The 20,027-nt window shown below is 44.7% G+C and overlaps 1 protein-coding gene across 5 annotated transcripts; it reads right to left on the bottom strand.

Moving 5' to 3' along the window:
* Positions 1 to 595: 595 nt before the first annotated feature.
* On the bottom strand, positions 596 to 19,763 carry LOC125551507 (transmembrane protein 87B). Of its 5 annotated transcripts, none has more exons than XM_048714770.1 (6): positions 19,413 to 19,763; positions 17,930 to 18,866; positions 17,361 to 17,456; positions 3,636 to 3,772; positions 3,165 to 3,364; positions 596 to 1,293 (listed from the first exon to the last, which is right to left on the bottom strand). In XM_048714770.1, the coding sequence occupies exons 1-5, from the start codon at positions 19,622 to 19,624 to the stop codon at positions 3,193 to 3,195; spliced, it is 1,554 nt and encodes a 517-aa protein (XP_048570727.1). In that variant the 5' UTR covers positions 19,625 to 19,763; the 3' UTR covers positions 596 to 1,293; positions 3,165 to 3,192. The 5 variants fall into 5 exon arrangements, with proteins under 5 accessions (XP_048570727.1, XP_048570728.1, XP_048570726.1 ...); XM_048714771.1 differs by lacking the exon at positions 596 to 1,293 and adding an exon at positions 1,355 to 1,562; XM_048714769.1 differs by lacking the exon at positions 596 to 1,293 and adding an exon at positions 2,438 to 3,069.
* Between the last annotated feature and the right edge of the window lie 264 nt (positions 19,764 to 20,027).

Genomic DNA, 20,027 nt, shown 5'->3' with positions numbered 1-20,027 from the left:
AAAATTACTCCCCTGATGCAGCCAGCCTATATGAAGACTACCAAAGGACCAACTGAGTCACATAAGCAAGGAGGTAAAAAAACGATGCGGACTACCAAACGTTTCTACTTCCTTTGAACGAGGCCACCTGCGACCTCGACTGAGCAACACACATGTGCAGCACCACTTAGGGTGTGTTTGGTAGTTATTCCCACCCTAGTATAGTTGTTCCCCTTTGAGACATGCTTAATCTAGACATGACGAGTACGTGCATCTGCAGTTGTTTGGTAGCAATGTATGTACTAATGCATGTTGAGCTAAGACTGTGTTTGGTAGCCTGCATCAGACAAGACATGGTGTGCTGATACGGTGTTTGGTAGCCTATATGAGGTAGGCTGCATGAACGGATATTTTGCCATACGTTCGATGAGATAATCTAAACAATTCAAGCAATAAAACATTACCACGCCAACATAATCTGAATGATGATAATGTGAAGAAAAAAAATCAACAATTAACATAAGACATAATAACCATGAATTGTAGCAGTGCATCACTGATTTATATTACATTAGACATAATAACCATAAATTCTAGTAGTGCATCAATAGATTCATATTACATAACCTCATTCGAAATGCACTTTATAATAGTCATTACAAAAAGGATAGTCTCAACAAGCACCAACTAACACGAACTCAAAGAAGATCAGGATTAGCTTTCAAGATACATTTGAACGATGCTTTACGAACTTCATCATTCATCTTCACAAAGTTAAGACCTTTTGCCTTATGTTCTATGAGATAATCTAAAACAATTAAGCGATCATTTTGATCAAACATAGTAAGGTCCATGACAGCCTTGTACAAGTCAGGGTGTGTTTCAGCATGGCAAGTCTTGTTGATAGCACTTGCAATCTCACGCATAGCATCAATCATGTCGCTGCACTGGATTGAGTCCTCAGTCAAACCTGATGCCCTCTTTCTCTTCTTATTTGAAGTAGGTGAAGGGTCCTGAGTGGCACTGATTTGATGCCCTCTTTCTCTTCTTATTTGAAGTAGGTGAAGGGTCCTGAGTGGCACTAGCAGTAGGAAATATGAAGTTAAACCCAGAAAGATGTTGCAATACCTCATCAGTTGTTCCTTGCCCCTCGACATTGGGTTTATTTTTGTCTTCCACAACAATAGGCGTTCCCAGTGGCACACCGGTGGCCATTGCATAATTCCCGATGGCTTGCTTATTAGCAAAGCAATTTTCCATATAGTTGTAGTTCACAAGTGAGGAATTGAGCAATTCAGCATCTGCTGGATGATCCTACAACACCATTGTTTGAACATAAGTAATTAACAAAGACGTCATTTCAGCAATGAAGCATCATCATATGACCAAAGTAATTGACTACAACATCATTTCAGCTATAAAATCTATTCATTTCCAGAACTACCATCTTCTCATCATCCCAGAGTGCCCCACTTAAACCCTTCAAATACACAATCCTTCATTTTCTTGTAAGCATACAATCCAGCCACTAGACCAACTCCTCTCACAATTAGTTGTCTTCGTTTTCTTGCCAATTCATCCATCTGTGACAATACAAACAAATAACAGAAAACTTAGCACACCATAATTTTTTCTATACAGCAACAAGGGCTCTTCCCTGTTCAAGGTCCCGAGCCAAGGCAGGAAGACAGGGTAGGGGAAGGAAGAGAGGAGGGCGGAGGAAGGGAAGGAGGGGGCGGATCTGCTACCTCTCCCGTGCCAGGATCTACTTCGACGACGGCAGTGAGTTGAGGCCAGCCAAGAGCAAGGGCGGGCCGGCGGCCAGTGAAGGGCCGGCCGAGCACAAGGGCGGGCCGGCAGCGAGGTAGACACCTTCAGCAAGGCGACAGAGAGATCGAAGAAGGGGACCGGCGACAGGGTAGCTAATCACCAGCAGCTAGGTCAAGGAAAGTGGATCAAGGGGCGAATTTTCTCCTATAGGGTCTCAGCCTCGCTCGCTCCCATTGTGCAGTCTTAGCCTCGCTCGACCCGGCAGGCCTGTCTGGGGTGCTTTGACTCAGCTATGCTGAGGCCCTTTTTTGCATCAGTTGGGCTATGCTCAAGCGAGCCCGTGCACTCTACCAAACAAGCAAAAGTGGGTCGGATAGGGAACTTTTTGGCCTATACACTATGCATGCTACCAAACAACCCTTAGGGCCAGTTCTTTTGGGCAATTCTCCGAGAATTGACCCCCAAGAATTGACCCCCTCCCCAGCTTCTTCCAGAATTGCCACTTCATCTTTTTTTACAATTTCTAGCTAGTTAAGATCTAATTAGCCAGGAATTGTAAGAAAATAGGGGCAATTCTGGGAGAAGCTGGGGAGGGGGTTAATTATTAGAGAATCTTCTATATCTAAATAGCTAACCCTCACTAACATATTTCTCTCAACATGCAAATATGCCACATCATCAAGCAACATGCATGGCAAAAGGCCCACCACAACATGCATTCATGCACATGAAAATTTCAACATATGCCGTGGGGATCGTGTCCTCATGGCTGCAGTCGTACGTCCAGTCCACGGTAAACGAACCACCCGGGCGTCGAGCAGAAGGTGAAGTCTGGCGTACAAGCTCGCACTGCCACCAGAAATCGAGCAGAAGGTGGGAAATCTGGTGTACAAGCTAACACTGCCACGGGAAAGCCGTATCCACCTGGTATTCTGTCTCCCAGCATTCGCGCCTGATTACACGCTCGTCTTCTCCGAGCTTCCACGGGCACCTGATTTGACAGAAACTACCCTGCTTAGGGAGGCGATTTTGAATCACCGTATGGTCAAGAGGGGCACCTCCGCCATGGTCCAACTCACAGTACACTGGTCTTCACTCCCGAAGACAACGAGGTGCTTCGCCAGCTGTTCCCATCGGCGCCAACCTGGGATGGGGCTCCTCAGCGGTTCCCATCAGCGCTAATCTGGTATGGGGTTCCTTCTCGAGACGAGGGCAATGTCACACTGGCACTTCAAAGTCAAGCACCGACCCACACCCCATACGGGTCATCACACTTCCACGGTGTGGGTAAAAATCACACGCTTCTACAACAAAACCTGTCTAAGGTAGGAACATCAGAGGACATCGAATCACCAAAAAAACACTCGAACCCATGGAACATTCTCGCTCCAACAAACCACTTGCTTCTGGGGTACCTGGGCACAAGGAACAAGGGAAGAAATACTATTCTCTTTTGTCCTCTTCAGCCTCATCATCTTCCAAGCTGAAAGCACTGCTAACACCAGCATTTCTGTCTTTGTCGATCTTTACCATCCCCACATCACCATCAGACCCTTTTGTCAGAGACTGAGCCTCATCATCGTCATCGTCGACAGTTTCGCCTGAATATGCATACCTGGACAAAGGAATCATGTGTTAGTTTGAGAGTAACTCCTAGTTAACCGTTTTCTTACGACCTACACCCTCAGTTCCTAGATATAAGATGTTTTGGCAGTTCAATTTAAACTGCCAAAACGCCTTACATTTATAAACAGAGGTAGTACTTAAACAAACCTAGACTACCTCTTATACATAGTGAACACCTAGATTATGCCTCGTATACGTAGTAAACACCTAGATTATGTCTCTTACAAGGCTCCAGACCATTGAAGAAGCAAAATATCTACCTTTGTGAGCTTTGGGAAGGTGCCCACAAATAACATATCACAATAAGCAAAACAAATGCAAGAATGTCCCAGAAGGCTGTTATGATCCAGGCACTCTGCCATCTCTCACTAAAGGGATCTGTTGCTTTGAAATAGACCTGCAAAACGAAGCCATGATAAGACGACAGGTACCAAAAATCAAGGCAAAGACCTTCAGATTAATTAAGATAGCTTAGTGACTGTTGATCAATGATCAGCTAGAAGAACTCATTTTGCAAACAGACCATAATGAAAATTTCGTCTCTCGAGTTCACAACAATACTTGGCACAAACAACGCCAGAAAATGGTGAAGATAATAGAGGCTCATAAATTTGCATATTTTCGACTAATCTATCAGCCTATGAACAATGCCACATGCATGTGATGAGGATCAAAACTGCATACTGCCCATCAATCTATTTCATTTCATGCCTTTGGTAGCCAGAGTAATAAGCATATACGAGCGAAAGCTCATTCATTTAGACACACATTAAAAAGAGTCAACACAAAAAAAAAAAAAACATCACAGTTTTCACCAAGGAGACATGTTGATATACAATACCTATCACAATCTTGAATTATTAAACTAATCTTTCTTCTACAACTTATCGGGTGTCTTATAAGACTAATGACGTGTGATACATATTATTCAAAATTTGCAATCCTGGCAAACATTTGAACTTCCTAAACATAGAGTTACAATTTTAGACAACTGATGTTCAGCTTTGGAAACCAAGGGCCTGTTCGGATCTCCTCCGGCTCCATGCTCCGCGAAGTCCGTGTGCGGAGCCGGGCCAAACGACCTAGCTCCAAGAAGCCAGCTTCGAGAAGATGTCCCGGGCTAATTTGGAGGAGTCGGAGAAGCTGGGAAATCCCAGCACCACGAGAGTTGATGGAACGCCTCCCTCACACCGTCAAGTGGAAAATGGACGGTTCGGTAAATTTCAGCCAAATTATGCTGGACTGCCACTAAAGTGGTCAAGCCGGCCTCACCCCACGCAACCAGCCTCCTGTTCGTCACTCCAGGGCGCTGCTACCATCCCGCAACCTCAACAACGCCCAGCCGCCACCCCGCCTACTTCCTCCTCCTCGGGTGCAGCCAGATCCAGCGGCACGCCTAACCCCACCAGCCAATCACAGCACGAGCATCATCATCAAACCGCATCATCATCAAACCATTGAGTGTAATCATCAAACCGCTGAGGTATAAGCAGACAGCGCCTCATGGTAAGTGGGAAGAGCCTCCTCATAGGCCAAGACCTGTTGGTCGTAAGCACGAACCGCAGCCTCATCAGCAAGCTTAGCTGCATCCTTAGCAGCCCAAGGAACATCCACAGCAAGAGACGGTGGCGTCAGCGGAATAGGAGTCACAAGAGGGAACCAAGCATGGCGGGCAGGGGACCTCGCCAAAAAGAACACCGCAGAGACGAATGCCACGGATATGGATGTCTATAAAGGCAACGAACTCGGCGTACTTAGTACCCTAAAAAATCATCTGGCAAGGATGGTGACATAGCCCGACAATATAGACATCCTTTTTTTTATCCTCAACCAATTCAAGGCAAAATAACGAGTGAGGAAGCAGCCACCCGAGCGAGGAGGCCCAACCCAGCCGACTCAGCCCAGCCAAATGAGCTAGGAAGCATCAAGTGCCGGGCAACAAAATCCGGCAGGAGGCGCCGAAATCCGGAGGAAGACTGGTGGGCTCCTGCAGGGGACGGCGAAATCGGGCAGCATTTGGGCGGGATCCGATGGGATGGGGATGGCCCAACGGGATATGGCAAGTGACAACTAAAAGGCATGATCCGGCGGGCGGCAGGTGGAGTTGACTAGGGCGGCAGGATCCGACTGGGTGGAGATGACCCGAGGGCAACCTCCAAGGCAGCGTAATCCAGCAGGGAATCAGTGGGGCGAAGCAGAAGCCATCCGGACGAGCAGACGGGGCAATGGCGGTTGACCAGACGGTGTGAGGTGAGCATCACGCGAACATGCGGGTTGAGAAAAACAGTGATGGCTGGCCAATACACTCGGACAACAAAAGGCAACGGCGGCGCGAGATCATATCGCAAAAGCACGAGTTGCGTTGCACACGGGTTCTAATACCATGTTAAGAAATATGCAACTTTTGCATGTAGTAAATATGCAGGAAGGCCTTATACAATAGGAAAAATACACAGGCTATACGTGGAACATAATATAACTCTTAACAGTCGTGACCAACACGATCGAGGAGCCCCACTTATCATGAAAATATTTAAACGAATTACGTAAAACAATTTGTACTCCAAATTTTTCTTAATAAAACAACCTATACTTACCTAATACTGACGGGCAATTCCTATACATACACAACTAGGACTCTCCATAAGTGACTACTGCTTCTTTTAATTAACTATATATATAAATACATCCTACCACCCTGAGGTAGTTACCCCACATGCGGACACGGATTTTTGGGACATGGTGGCAAGCAAGGATGGAATCTAGGCAGTCCATCCATGCTATAAGATTAGGAATTAATATAGTGATTGAAGGAATACCCAAACGATACGTCAGGTTAATTCGGCAAATACGCGTACATGTGTTGGTAGCTAGCCATCTTAAATGGAGCTGGATACACACGCATGCACATGCAAAGTACGGTCCCGACTGTTATGTCGTGTTAATGTGACACAGACAATTTAAAATGCTGGTCGACAGTGTTTAAAGGTGGATGTCTTGAATACGTATGCCTTGAATGGCATTTAACAAGTGTGGCCCTTCCGTTTTTGTTCTGGTTTGTTTTGCCCAAGTTCTTTTTGCCTGTGCATAATTGAGGTGTACTGCTATATTCGTTCATCAGATCTATGCGTTCATGTTAATGGTGTAGTATTATCTCGCGGATGATGGATACCTCCCTAAGAATGAATGTAAACAACATACACACATTGCGGTAATGAAAACATTCACGGGAAGGTAACGCAAAACAGGTCTTTGGTTCTGAAAGTTAGGCATGATAGAATTAGCGCAGGCAACTGGAATACTCCTACACTGTACAACCTTCTTCAACCTGCTAGCTGGGAGAAGATAGAAGGTGACCATGGCATCAAGCTCCAGCGACAGCAGAAGGTTAAGCGTCTGTTAATGTTTTCTACTAGCAAGACCTCTGAGAACATACCCAGCCATTACATTCAAGGCAGCAGATCAGGGGAGAGAACACCCTCGTCGTTCTGTCCATTTAGTAGAGTAATGTGAGACATACAGGAGGAGCACTTGAGACTGCGAGAACTAGGGAAGAGGATTACTGAAAGGGCTGCGGGATGCAGACTAGTGGTCTTCTCCAAATAAATGAAAAATTAACTCCTCCCGTCAGATTGGTGGGCCATGATCACTAATTGACTTTAGGAATACTTTGCCCTAAGAAATGCATATACCTGACGAGTGTATTACAACTGCACGAATCACGCGGGAATGGGCGGGTGTGATATCGACCTCGTGTGGCACCATGTCCACTCGTGATTTATCGCCCCATATGCCTCATATATATCAATTTATCATTTTAAATATGTTCATATACTATATCTAAGATATTTCAAAACAAGTTACATGAAAAAATTGCATATGAGCCCATAGTTTTTGTTATATTTGTGAAATACGTACATATTTGTACGTAAAAAAAGTATGCTCAAAATATGGTACATACTACCTAAAAAGTAGTATATATACTCCCTCCGTTTCTTTTTACTCCGCATATAAGATTTGGTCAAAGTCAAACTACACAAAGTTTGACCAAATTTATATATAAAAATATGAACATCTACAATATTAAAACTATATAGTATGAAAATACATTTCGTGGTGCATCTGATAATGTTGATTTCATATTGTCAATGTTTATATTTTTTAATATAGAGTTAGTCAAACTTTACAAAGCTTGACTTTGACCAAATCTTATATGCAGACTAAAAAGAAACGGAGGGAGTACTACCTAAACATTGCTATATACTACATACTACACAGTACATACTCTCAGTTATACTACATACAACATACAAAACGCAAGTGGTGGTAACTACCACTGATGGTAGTAAACATTTGTATAAGCATACATACATACATACATACATACATACTCCCTCCGTCTGGAAATACTTGTCATCAAAATGGATAAAAGGGTGTGTGTGTGTGTGTGTGAGTGTATAGGGAAAATGGATTCTGCCACCTAGTGGTAACTACCACCAAAGAATCCACCGTTAGATCTGAGCGTGTTCTTTTTCTTAGATCACCAGAGTCATGGCGGGTTAGACTAGGTTCCACCAACCCGTTTGGTATTATATTAATTATATTTATAGTAGATTAGTTGGTACTTATCCACGGCGTACTGATCGTGAGCTTATCCCATAATTTGGCTAGGTATATAACTACCATCGAACAACCTTGCTAGCTTTTAGATATCGATCTGGCCGGCCGGCCGGCCGCATACATGCACCGATAAATGATCGTCTTTTGTCCCTCAATCTACACAAATTTTGTTTTGACCACCGATGTTGACTGCAGCCAACTGGATCAGGAGGAGCTCGGATACATGTTTTAACAGATCCATGCATCATCAAAGCATTCATACTGTTCTTGATTGGTTTCATTTTGACAGATTCTTGATTGTTTTCTTTTTTTTTCTGGCTTCTGTAGTCACCTTTTTTTTTGCGAGAGGCTTCTGTAGTCACCTGCAGCCATGTGTACATGGTACTATGATTCATTACGGCGAACGCTGCCTGCTCCCGCGCGGCATGGAGACGACGATGTATGGCTTCATCTCTAGCACGGCGACAACATATGGTTGGTTATCATACTCAGCGCCAACAGCGATGATAGATTACTTCTCCGGATTGGTGGCGGGTGGCGGCCACGACGACAAAGAGTTGCGCCGACATGGCTGCTCCAACGTGGTGGACGGCGGCAACGACGACGAAAACTATACACCAGTTCTGACTTCGCCGGCGTCCTCGCGGCGGCGTAGACGGTTCTAACTTTTCTTTTCTCAGGCACGAAGAAACATCATCGCCGAACAGCTAGCCGATCATGAACCCCGGCCAGACGGAACGGATGTCGTGCTAGTCAGCTATACGAATAAAGCCATAGATCGATGCTTGCTACTCTCCATGATGCATCATACATGCATGACATATTGACATTACATCTGCATCATGTACGTACATGCCATGTACTTCATCTGTTGATCAGTTGCATCTTGTAATGACGTAAAACATACTCTTGTATATCTATACTCCATATTGTTACCTCTCCTTTTACATACTTTTGTATGGCTGCTACAAAAAAACTATTTTATGTGTGATCATTGCAACTGTATTTGATTAAATTTCGACATGGACATGGCTTGCTGATACATGAACTAAAATACTTTATAGTTCATACTATATATTTCATACTCTAGAAAGATCATATATGTTAATAACGATATACTCCGTACTCTTTTTAGAAGGACGAAAATGTAATTCATAACGTGTTAGTCCAACAATAATACTCCATACTTCACACTCCATACTCCATGCTCCATACTTCATACTCCATACTCCATACTTCATACTCCATACTCCAAAAAATATATACTATAAACTCCATCTCTAAGAAAACTATAGTATATACACCCCAAAAGGTTATTCTATATTCTCGACACTCAATAAAAAGTAAATATACACATACTTATTATTCATGCGTGGATATGCTCCAGTCTTTGTAAAAATATCATATACTCCATACTATTTTAAAACTCCTAATTCATTTTGCATGTATATATAATCCAGACAACTTTCTGTGCAAAAATATTTCTGAATTTTCTCTCCTTTATTGAGTGAATATGCTCCCTCTCTTATGATTGGTCTACATTTGATAATTTGCACGTCATGTACAAACACCCCATAGTAAGTTTAGGAAAATTGAAAAAAATATGTCATACAGAAAAAAAAGTACATGCTACTAATTCATTTTTGTAGTTGCACGCTTCTAATTCTTAATGGATAATATACATATACTACATACTCATTCCAAAGTAGGATAGTCTGATTTTTCAAGGAGTATAGAGTGGACCTACTATGCACTTATCCATTCGAGTGACGTGCATGCACGCGGCCAAGAAATTAGCAGGTCGTTGTAGGTTGTTACGTACGGTAATTATTTAATTACTAAATTGAATTTTCTAGTTTGTTAGTTGAGCTAATGGATCCTTGTACGATCCGCTAACCCATCTGGCTTGCACAGACTTGGAGACACATGGCAGTCAAATAAGTAGGAGGTAACTACCACTGCTTGTAGATAAAATTTGTCATATACATGTCAAATATAGTATCTGTCAATATTGTTAGGAAAGCAACTTGTCTTTATTGAAGGCCCAAGGGGCATATATACATTACACATGACTTGAGGTGCAAGGAAACTAAACATAGACTAATAAGGACTCCTAGACCAATACTAATACTCCTTAACACCCCCCCCCCCCCCCCCCCCCCTCAAATGCAAAGCATAGGCAATAGCATTGCATTTGAAGAAGTGTAATACTAAAAAAATGATAATCCAAATCCGCATCTTGAGTGTTGTCGTAGCATGAAGAGTCTTCAAAACCTGTCGAGTCGCCAAAGGGGATAAAGATGAGATGGCACATCAGATGAAGACACCGCATCAATAGAAGATACAAGAGAAGTATGAAGAGAAGATGGGTTGTCGAAAGAAGATGGCACATCAAGAGAAGAAGCATTGCTTAAAGAATCATGGCCCATGAAAACCGACGGCGAAAGAAGCACAGCGGCAAGAGAATGGGCTTAGATCAACAATGCATAGAGAGGCCACATAAATCCTATACAAAGGACAATGACCAGAAAAAGGGTGACGGACATAGGTATGGTGGACTCACATGACATGAGAAAGCACAAAATATCAACGGATTTGGTGGACGCAGCGGAAATTATAGAAAACAAGGAAGCTAAAAAGCACACATGAACTAGATACGATGGCAGCAGAAGAAAAAATCATGGTGCCGAGGGCCAAGACCAAGCAGAGCACCCGTGTTGCGCTCCTGACTATGAAGAGGGCCAAGCAGAGCTCCCATGTTGTGCTCCTGACTGTGAAGAGGGCCAAGCAGAACTCCCGTGTTGTGCTCCTGACTGTGAAGAGGGTGGTCTCTCTGAGCTAGAAGAGTCAACAGCAAGACCGGCAGAACGTGGTGAAGAAGAACCCGAAGCTGCAAGTAGACACTTAAGTCGCACAATATCCTGCTCAATCAGGGACACTGATGAAGGGGTCGGAATAGAAGCACAAGTCCTCGAAGAAGATATTCGCCCCTGGCGCATGTGCCGCTTCTTCAAAAAGCACTCAGACTCGGGATGATCATCCTTGTTGCAGTAGCCGCAATGAGAACGAGAGCGGCCCTCACCACTAGGAGAAGTGGGCAGGAGTGGCAGAGCACTGAAGCGTGAAAGTAGACGCTTAAGTCGAACAATATCCTGCTCAATCAGGGACACTACTGAAGGGGGCGGAATAGAAGCACAAGTCCCCGAAGAAGATATGCGCCCCTGGCGCATGTGCCGCTTCTTCAGAAAGCACTCAGACTCGGGATGACCATCCTTGTTGCAGTAGCCGCAGTGAGAACGAGAGCGGCCCTCACCACTAGGAGAAGTGGGCAGGAGTGGCAGAGCACTGGAGCGTGAAAGAGGTGGTGTAGTAGAAGCTCGAGCAGCAAGCACAGAGGGAACCTCAAATAAACCGGCACCACGTAGGCGAGTCTCTTCAGCCCGAATCTTAAGAAAGCGCCTCCATAAGAGCAATACAGCTACGGGCAGACAACTGAGCGCGCCGTGGCTCAAATTCTGGACGAAGTTGAGACAAGAACTCATAGACGCGATGAAACTCCAAGTCGGCCCGCACAGCTTGGCAACACTGACAAGTACGACAACCAGCGATGCCAAGGGAGTCAAGCTGGCGCCAAATGGCAGAACTCTGTGAGTAGAAATCATCAACAGTGGAGTCACCCTGCTAAAGAGCATGCTCCTGGCGAACCACAGATAGATACAAGGCATCACCGGATGGTTGATAGCGCTGGCAAAAACATGTCCACATCGCAAAGGCGGTAGCGAGGCCCATAAGTCAGAGGCAAACTGAGGCAAAACGCTGGAAGTGAGAACAGCTGCAGCACGAGCATCATCATCAGACCACTGAGTGCAACCAGCTAGAGCATCACGGTAAAAGTGAAGGGCCTCCTCATAGGTCAAAACCTGTTGCTCATAGGCACGAGTTGCGGACTCATCAGCAAGCTTAGCGGCATCCTTAGCAGCCTGAGGAGCATCCGCAGCAAGGGACGATGGTGTCGGCGGAGTAGGGAGCCACGGGAGGAACCGGGCGCGGCGGACAAGAGACCTCGCCAGATAGAACACCCCAGAGACAAATACCACGCATATGAATGCGGAAGCCAACAAACTCACATGTAAGTTTGTACCGTCAAAAACCACCGAGCAACAAGGAACGACGACATAGCCTGATGACATAGTGCCTGTTTTCTTTACTCAAAAGCAAACCAGCCACAGATGGAAGCAACAACACCGGTACTAGCCACCCAACAAAGTCAATGGAGGCAGTCAACAGAGGCAGCAAACAATGGGAGATCCGCGTCCGCTGCCTAATCCTGTAGAAGACGAGGCACCGTGATATGCTGCAAGATCTCACTGGAAGCGGTGGAACACGGCGACCGGCGGCAGAATCCGACTAGGGATCACGAGAGACAGCGGCCGGCGACGGGATCCGACTGGAGGACAGCAGATCGAGCTCAGCTGGACGGGACGCCTACGAATCTGAGCGGAGCAGCCTGGGAATCAACAGATCAGGGCGTAGCACAGGCCGGGCGGGTGGCTGACTGGAACCGGGCAGACGCCACGCGTGGCTGGAGACGTGCAGCCGAGGCAACCAGAAGGAGATGAGCGAGCATAAAAGCTAGCAGCAGCCAGACATGAGCAGATCACGTCGGCGAGGAGATAGGATCGAGGAAAGATACGAGATCGATACGAAACCGATCGGTACGAGCACGAGTTGCGGCATGCGAGAAAAAAATAACCTAGGCTCTAATACCATGTTAGGAAAGCAACTTGTCTTTATTAGTCTAATATATATATATATATATATATATATATATATATTACACATGACTTGAGGTGTAAGGAAACTAAACATAGACTAATAAGGACTCCTAGACCAATACTAATACTCCTTAACAAATACATACATATATATATACACACACACACATATAGGGAAAATACATCCTACTACCAGGTGTAGTTACACCCATGTCTCATATATTACCATGTTGTAGTATATACACTACTTTATTATTTTTAGTATGTTAGTATACTATATCTAAGATACTCCAAAGTGAGTTCTATGAAAAAATTGCAAGTGAGCCCATAGTTTTTATTGTATTTGTGAAATACGTACATATTTGTATGTAAAGTGAAGTATGCTCAAAATATGGTATATGCTACCAAAGAAGCAGTTTGTATTATCTAAACACTCTTATATACTACATACTACACGTACATACACTCTGATATGACAGAGCATGATTGGTTTGATGCCAAAAATTGGCATGCCAACATTTGGCATACATGATATGATAGAGCATGATTGGTTTGATAGTGTTTGGTTGGTTACCAATTTTACTTGCCAACCTCACAAGAAGTTGTCAATTTTTGGTCAACTTTTGATATTGCCAATTGTTAGCTTGCCAAGTATTGGCAATGCCAAATGTTGGCATCAAACCAATCATGCTCATAGATACTACCTAGAACGTACAAAACAAAAGTGGGAGCAACTACACCCGGTAGTAGGAAAATTTTGTCTTTTCCTGCCGAGCAGAGTGCTTCGCCCAACCTTTCATCCTTTTCCTGAGCATCATTCCTTGAAAATCGCCTTAAATTGTCCCACCTTTTATTGACTTATCAAATATACTTGTGTTTTCCTTGGTAAGCTATTAAGTGATTACAATATAAAATCCTAAAATATATTTAGGTACGTAAATTACCGGTAGGATCTGATAAACATGTATACAATCACACTAATATGTACATGTAAATCATGGGCTAACGTACTAGAATATTTATACCCAATTGCAACGCACCGGCAATTATCTAGTTATACATTAAAAAACTTAAACCCTTCCCCATTCCGATCATTTTCGTCCAATCCTATTGATTCTAGGGTATACCCATGATAAAACTGACAAAATCGCCGATCTCTCCAATTGTTAGGATCATGGGACGACTTGGTCTTCCTTCCTATCCATACCCTAAGCCACTTTCATCTGATACGATGGCCCCTCTCCCATGGTCATCGCCAGTGGCGTAGCCAGGCCCCAGGCTACCAGGGCCATGGCCTGGGGCATGGCAGCTTGTCCCTTCATTGATTGTAGCTTGAGAAACACTATTTCGCATTGTTTAGCATTGTAGCTAGGCTGTTGGCCCGGGGCGTATCTCCAACCTGGCTACGCCTTTGGTCATCGCAGCCGGCAAGTAACGCGTATAAGCACGTCAGTTCCTCGACATGGAGTTCTCTCGGCGCGGCCCTTCCGCTCTCTCTCTCTCCTTCAACCACACCATCAAACATCCAGTCCAACGTAGTATGCACACAAGTTCCTCGTTTGCTCCTCTGCACGTGAGGCTGGATCAGTATTTCATCACCACTAAGACAGACGAATCCCTTGCCTTCTCAGCTCAACCCGAAACACATCTACCTCTCTTATTTCTCTTCGCTGCGGCGAGCATTGTTGGGCGACAGGCAGGCATCATAGACAATGGGCTTCGTAGAACTCTCCCCTTGCAATCGCCTGACTGAGTAAGAGTCGCATCCATGGGGAAGCAGGAGGTCGTAGGCAACAGCTTGACAAAGAAATAAGCAGGCAGAGGATGGTCGATTGAAGTAGGGAAGAGGAAGTCAAAGGCAATAGCTTAAGAGAAAATAGCGGGGAAGAGGATGGCCGACGTGTAAGCCTCGCCGCCGAGCAAAGAATAAGGTGCAAGTTTCTGCTGTCCGACCACTCCAGTGCTCTAGGCATATGTGAACTGCTTCTCATTAGGAAGATGTATGTATGTGCTCACACTGGATCTATCTATATTTTATGTGCAGACCATCAATGCTAAATAAGCATTTGTAATTGGTGTTGCATAGTTTGGAACTTCGATATGTACAGGCTAGCTACTAATGCTATGGTGCTTTCTTAAAAGATGAGCTGCCAACGTATTGCTGCATCGGCTATATCTATCTTAGATAACCATACATTACTACATGTACATTGTAGATGGTCAAGAAGATGTATAGTTGGAAAAATACATTACATGGGCTGTTATATTTGCTTACCTAAAGAACAAATTTATTTTTATGCAAGATAATCACCCTTTATAAGCAAGAGGTTATATGAACCATATACTTCCATCCCATCCCTCTAACCAAACACTAAGATTGTATCATTCCGGTATATCTAATTATTAACTTTAGTTGTGTAAGGTGATACCTGGAGAGAGTGGTGTCCCTCAACATAAGCTTGTAGTGGCTCACTTCCGCTTTCGGATTTGTGTTCAGCAGGATAAGCATGCCAAAGTCACCAGAACGAAGTGGTGGAAGCTCAAGGGGGAGGCAGCTCAGGCTTCTAATGAGGGTGGTTATTAAGGAGGGCCGTTGGGAGGGAGGAGGTTGGGAGGGAGGAGGTGATGCAAACAATATATGGATGAAGATGTGACTTGCATTCGTAAGGTGGCTTCAAAGGAGAAGAAAGACTGTTTCAGATGCCTGCACCTGGATTGGAGTGCAGACAACATAGAGGAGTACAAGGTGGCAAAGAAAGCCGCAAAGCAAGCTGTGAGTGAAGCAAGGGGTCGGGCGTATGAGGACCTCTACCAGCGCGACAAGGAAGGCGAAAGGGGCAACTATAAGACGGCCAAGGTCCTAGAGAGGAAGACGAGGGATGCCAACCAAGTCAAATGCATCAATGACGGTGCAGATTAACTCCTAGTGAAGGACGAGGAGATCAAGCATAGATAGTGTGAGTACTTAGACAGGTTGTTCAATGGAGAGAATGAGAGCTCAACCATTGAGCTGCATGACTCCTTTGATAATATCAGCATGCGTTTTGTGCGACGAATCCAGGAGTCTGAGGTCAGAGAGGCTTCAAAAGGATGAAAGGAGGCAAGGCGATGGGCCCTGGTTATACCCCCATTGGGATGTGGAGAGGCCTCGAAAAACATAGCGATAGTATGGCAAAATAAACTTTTCAACCGCATTTTTCAGGCAAACAAGATGCCAGAAGAATGAAGGCAGGGTATCTTAGTACTCCCTCCGTCCGGAAAAGCTTGTCCCAAGCTTGTCCACCAAATGGATGTATCTAGCACTAACTTGGTGTTAGATACCAACCTTCAAGAACAAGGGGGGTGTCCAAAGTTATACTAACAACTGTGGAATTAAGCTGGTGAGCAATACACTGAAGCTATGGGAGAGTTATTGAGCATCGCTTAAGAGGAATGACAGGCGGGACAAAATTTCAGTTTATTTCATGCCTGGTAGATCGACCATGGAAGTCATTTTCTTGATACGGCAACTTAGGCGAGATACAGGGAGGAAAAGAAGGACCTGCATCTAATGTTCATTAACTTGGAGAAGGCCTACGATAAGATACCGCGGAATGTCATGTGTTGGGCCTTGGAGAAACACAAAGCCCAACAAGTACATTACCCTCATCAAGGACATGTACGATAATGTTGTGACAAGTGTCCGTACAAGTGATGGCGCCACTAATGACTTCCCTATTAAAACAGAACTGCACCAAACCATTTTGCCATGGCTTCAAACCATTTTGCCAGGGTAAGCTTTGAGCCCTTATCCTTTTGCCATGGTGATGGATGAGTTCACAAGGGATATTAGAGCCACCAATACTATCACAGTAAGGGGCTGCCAAACCATTTTTTACATGTCATTGATGTTTATCTAAGCAGGCCAAGACTGATGCATGTCCGTGCATTGAGTGTGATAGGTTGCATTGAGTGTGATAGGTTGTCCTGATGTGCAAATATGAGGATGCTGCAGTCCATTTGCGGAAGCGGCGCAACAAAGCGCGTGACGTGAAATGCTTCTAGTTATATCATGTGATCCCCACACCTACGAAGGATGGGACATCACACAAAGACATATTGGCAGCAATATTTCCTAAGAAGGCAAATACAGACAACATTTTGATGTGTTCAAGAAAAAAGATACTTCCTAAGAATCACATTAGGGCATGGCCAATGCATAGCCTCAGGGTGATGCCTCGCATGCCATGTAGGATCAGATATCAGGAAAAGTAGGTTCAGATGGGGAAGCGGGATCCTCTGCAAGAGGCGGGTGCTTGGAGAGAAAATGTGTGGTCCGGTGTAAAAAGCTAAAAAGTTGAAGTGGAGAGTAGAGATGCATGTGTACTAGTCTTTATTTTCTACTCCTTGATGAGGCCCCCTAGTGGTAGCTTACATTGGGGAGAAAAGATCAATGTAGGTGCCTCAAACCACTTTTTCTCATGGGGCATCTATATCCATATGCCACCATAGTTCATGCCCTTAATGAAGTAAATATTTAATCGGATTATGAAGTACAGTCTGAAGCGGTCACAATTTTTATTGTCCATGTATATAATGGGATTTACGCACCTCATAGCCAATCCAGACAACTGAAGCTATGACAGAGACCGCCAGTGCATTTGTGAACTTTCTGTATATATCCAATTTCACAGAACTCCTCCTTGCCTGATGAATAAGAAAAGAAGAAAGCTTCAGTAGCAACACAATATACAGTTTTCTAAATCAGGATCCAACATGCTTGCTAATAAACTTTCAAACAATTAATAAACTATCCTTCTTGCCCTCTTTCTAGACAGACTTATTTCAGAATTGACTCCTCGTGGTGAATCCAAGTTAAGCCACATCACCCCTTAAATAATCCATGAAAATATTAGGAACTCGGATGGCTTAAGAAATAAACTATTACACATGGGCGGCCCATAACTGGGGGTTTCTAGCATACTAATCACTCACTAGACCTAAGTTAGATATGTCTCCTCATGGAATTGCTAGTGCACCACTTTCCTTTTACCAGGATGCTAGAGCAATACTTGAGTAACCAGTAGTTTTCACAAACCAAACAGCAGAATAACATAATATGACTTTACCATTACAACATAAAAATAAACACTTTAAACATTACAACAAATGTTCCTCACCTGTAATTTCTCGAGAGTGCGGGAAAGAGAAGTGAAAATCCAAAGTATGAGAAAAGCATCCAAAAATGCATCAGGAAGGACAAGGAAAAGCTTTGCTTTGCCTGAGATGTCATTAATTGTTCCAACATTTTCTGAAATATCCAGTAATTCAGAAGCCAGGAAATATGTAAGCCCAAGGAGTAAAACCTTAGAGGTGAGCCCTCCTAGAGTTGGGCGAACAACACCGTATCCCATGGATATAGAAAGGATCAGTAGACGGGAAATTGTTTTTCTGATAGCGCCAACAGTTACAACCCAAGTTGTAATTCCGACAGGTCGTACACCGCTGCTGTTGAAGTTTAAGTACTCAAAGTACCATAGTGTCATCTCAAACAGTCCAAGAGCAATTACTAGTGTGATCCAATTCTGTATTGGCAGTATATCCCTCCAAAACCTTATGTAATTGCTAAACCAGACAACCATGACTAACAGATATGCCAGCGACATGAAAACATAAAATCTCATCAGAGGTGCCATTCGTCCTGGTAGGTACCCCCCAGGATTTCTCCAGATTGTCTTCCCACTCATAGCAAGGCCCCTTAGTTTTGGATCACAAGAAATGAAGAACAAGTTGTACATGCCTGTCTTTGTAATGTGAACTTCCTCGTCATCCAACTTCACTGAAAGGTGATTAGCACTGAAGTGTGTATCTACCACGACAGGCCAATCTGGGTCATCAGAAGATGGCCTCCTGATTACTTCACCTTGTTTGCAGCCCTCTAGTTTAGCAAGGTCAGGGGTGCAACAAATGGACCTCTGTCCACCATAGGCAGAACCCCCAATGTTATCCCTGTCAGCTGCTTCAAATAAAATAGCTTGCACCAAGCCTGTACTATGTGCCATTTTTGCATGTGATTCTGCTGATTCTGCGTTCCTCCAGAAAGTAACATTCACAAACCTGTAACAACATCCAGAAAGTAACATTCACAATCCTGTAACAATATCCAGCCATCAAGTTAACAACAAATTCCAAACCACTCCGCTTATCGAAAGAGCATACTACACTTGATTAGTAAGCTCACATCTACAAGTTTCAAAGCAGTTTACAAGCATATTGGTAATCCAGTGAACAAAAGAGTTAAAACACTGAAACAGAAAGAAAACTGTCAGTAAAAGTGAATACTTCATCATGTTCATCTCACCAACATCATCTCAAATACGACACAGGCCAACATACGCATCAACAACTCTCGAATTTTGTGCATAATGAACTGAAAATTACAATGGGTGGGAAGAATGTGGGTTGCAGGCATGCAGCTTGAACTATTAGCAATCCAAAATTTCTTTGAGGCGCATGGGAGCAAGCTAAAATGCTTAATCCACGAGAAACCACGTCAAACTCGAATTAAATGTTAGTGAGCAAGCAAAGCAATGATAGAGCCGCTATTCACAGCCCGTCCAAACGCAACGAATCACACAGAAAAGCACACGCCCCTGGCCTTACTTGATGAAGGAGGAGGCGGGGGCGGCGAGATCGGCCCCGTCGGCGACGATGCCCTCGCTGCCGCCGGAGAGGAGGAAAGCGTTGCCCACCTCGCGGAACGACTCGCGCCCGTAGGTGTGGATCGACGCCTCCGCACGGCCCCACCACCCGCCGCCGGCGGCAAGCACGAGGGCCGCCAAGAGCGCGCCGAGGCGGAGGGGGTGGGGATTCATGGGAAGCGCCAGAGATCTCGAGACGAGGGCGAGCGGCGTGTGGGTGTGGGGTGGTGGTGGTAGATCGGTCACTCCGTTGTAGGAGTAGCTCACTGCTATACTTCTCACCGGAAGCAGGCGGCGTGGGGAAAGAGGCGAGCAGATAGGTGGTTGGTTTTATTTGGAAAAATGACTTTTTACTGGTGGGCAAATCTATATCTATATCTTTCCCTCATAATAAGGCCAACTCCACCGCGCGATCCTATCTTGTCCGGCCTCGTCCGTTTGGGTAAAAGAAACAAAAGAGGCGGCCCAGCGCGCGGGAGCAAACGGACTTTTGTCCGTTTTGTGTCCGCTTTCGACCCATCCGCGGCCCAAGTTTGCGCCGCTTTTGGGGTGAAACGGACAGCACGCGGACGCACGG

This window comes from Triticum urartu, chromosome 4 (genome assembly GCF_003073215.2).
Source record: "Triticum urartu cultivar G1812 chromosome 4, Tu2.1, whole genome shotgun sequence".
NCBI lineage: Eukaryota > Viridiplantae > Streptophyta > Magnoliopsida > Poales > Poaceae > Triticum > Triticum urartu.
This window is presented reverse-complemented; position numbering and strand designations above follow the sequence as displayed.

What these genes read in the sequence shown, in the direction of transcription:
- LOC125551507 (XM_048714770.1), bottom strand. Translation starts at nt 19,624, where the DNA reads ATGAATCCCCACCCCCTCCGCCTCGGCGCGCTCTTGGCGGCCCTCGTG. An exon ending in CCCGCCTCCTCCTTCATCAA is followed by an intron (nt 18,867 to 19,412) that starts GTAAGGCCAGGG and finishes ATGTTGTTACAG; the next exon opens with GTTTGTGAATGTTACTTTCT. An exon ending in TTGTCTGGATTGGCTATGAG is followed by an intron (nt 3,773 to 17,360) that starts GTGCGTAAATCC and finishes TTCGTTTTGCAG; the next exon opens with GTCTATTTCAAAGCAACAGA.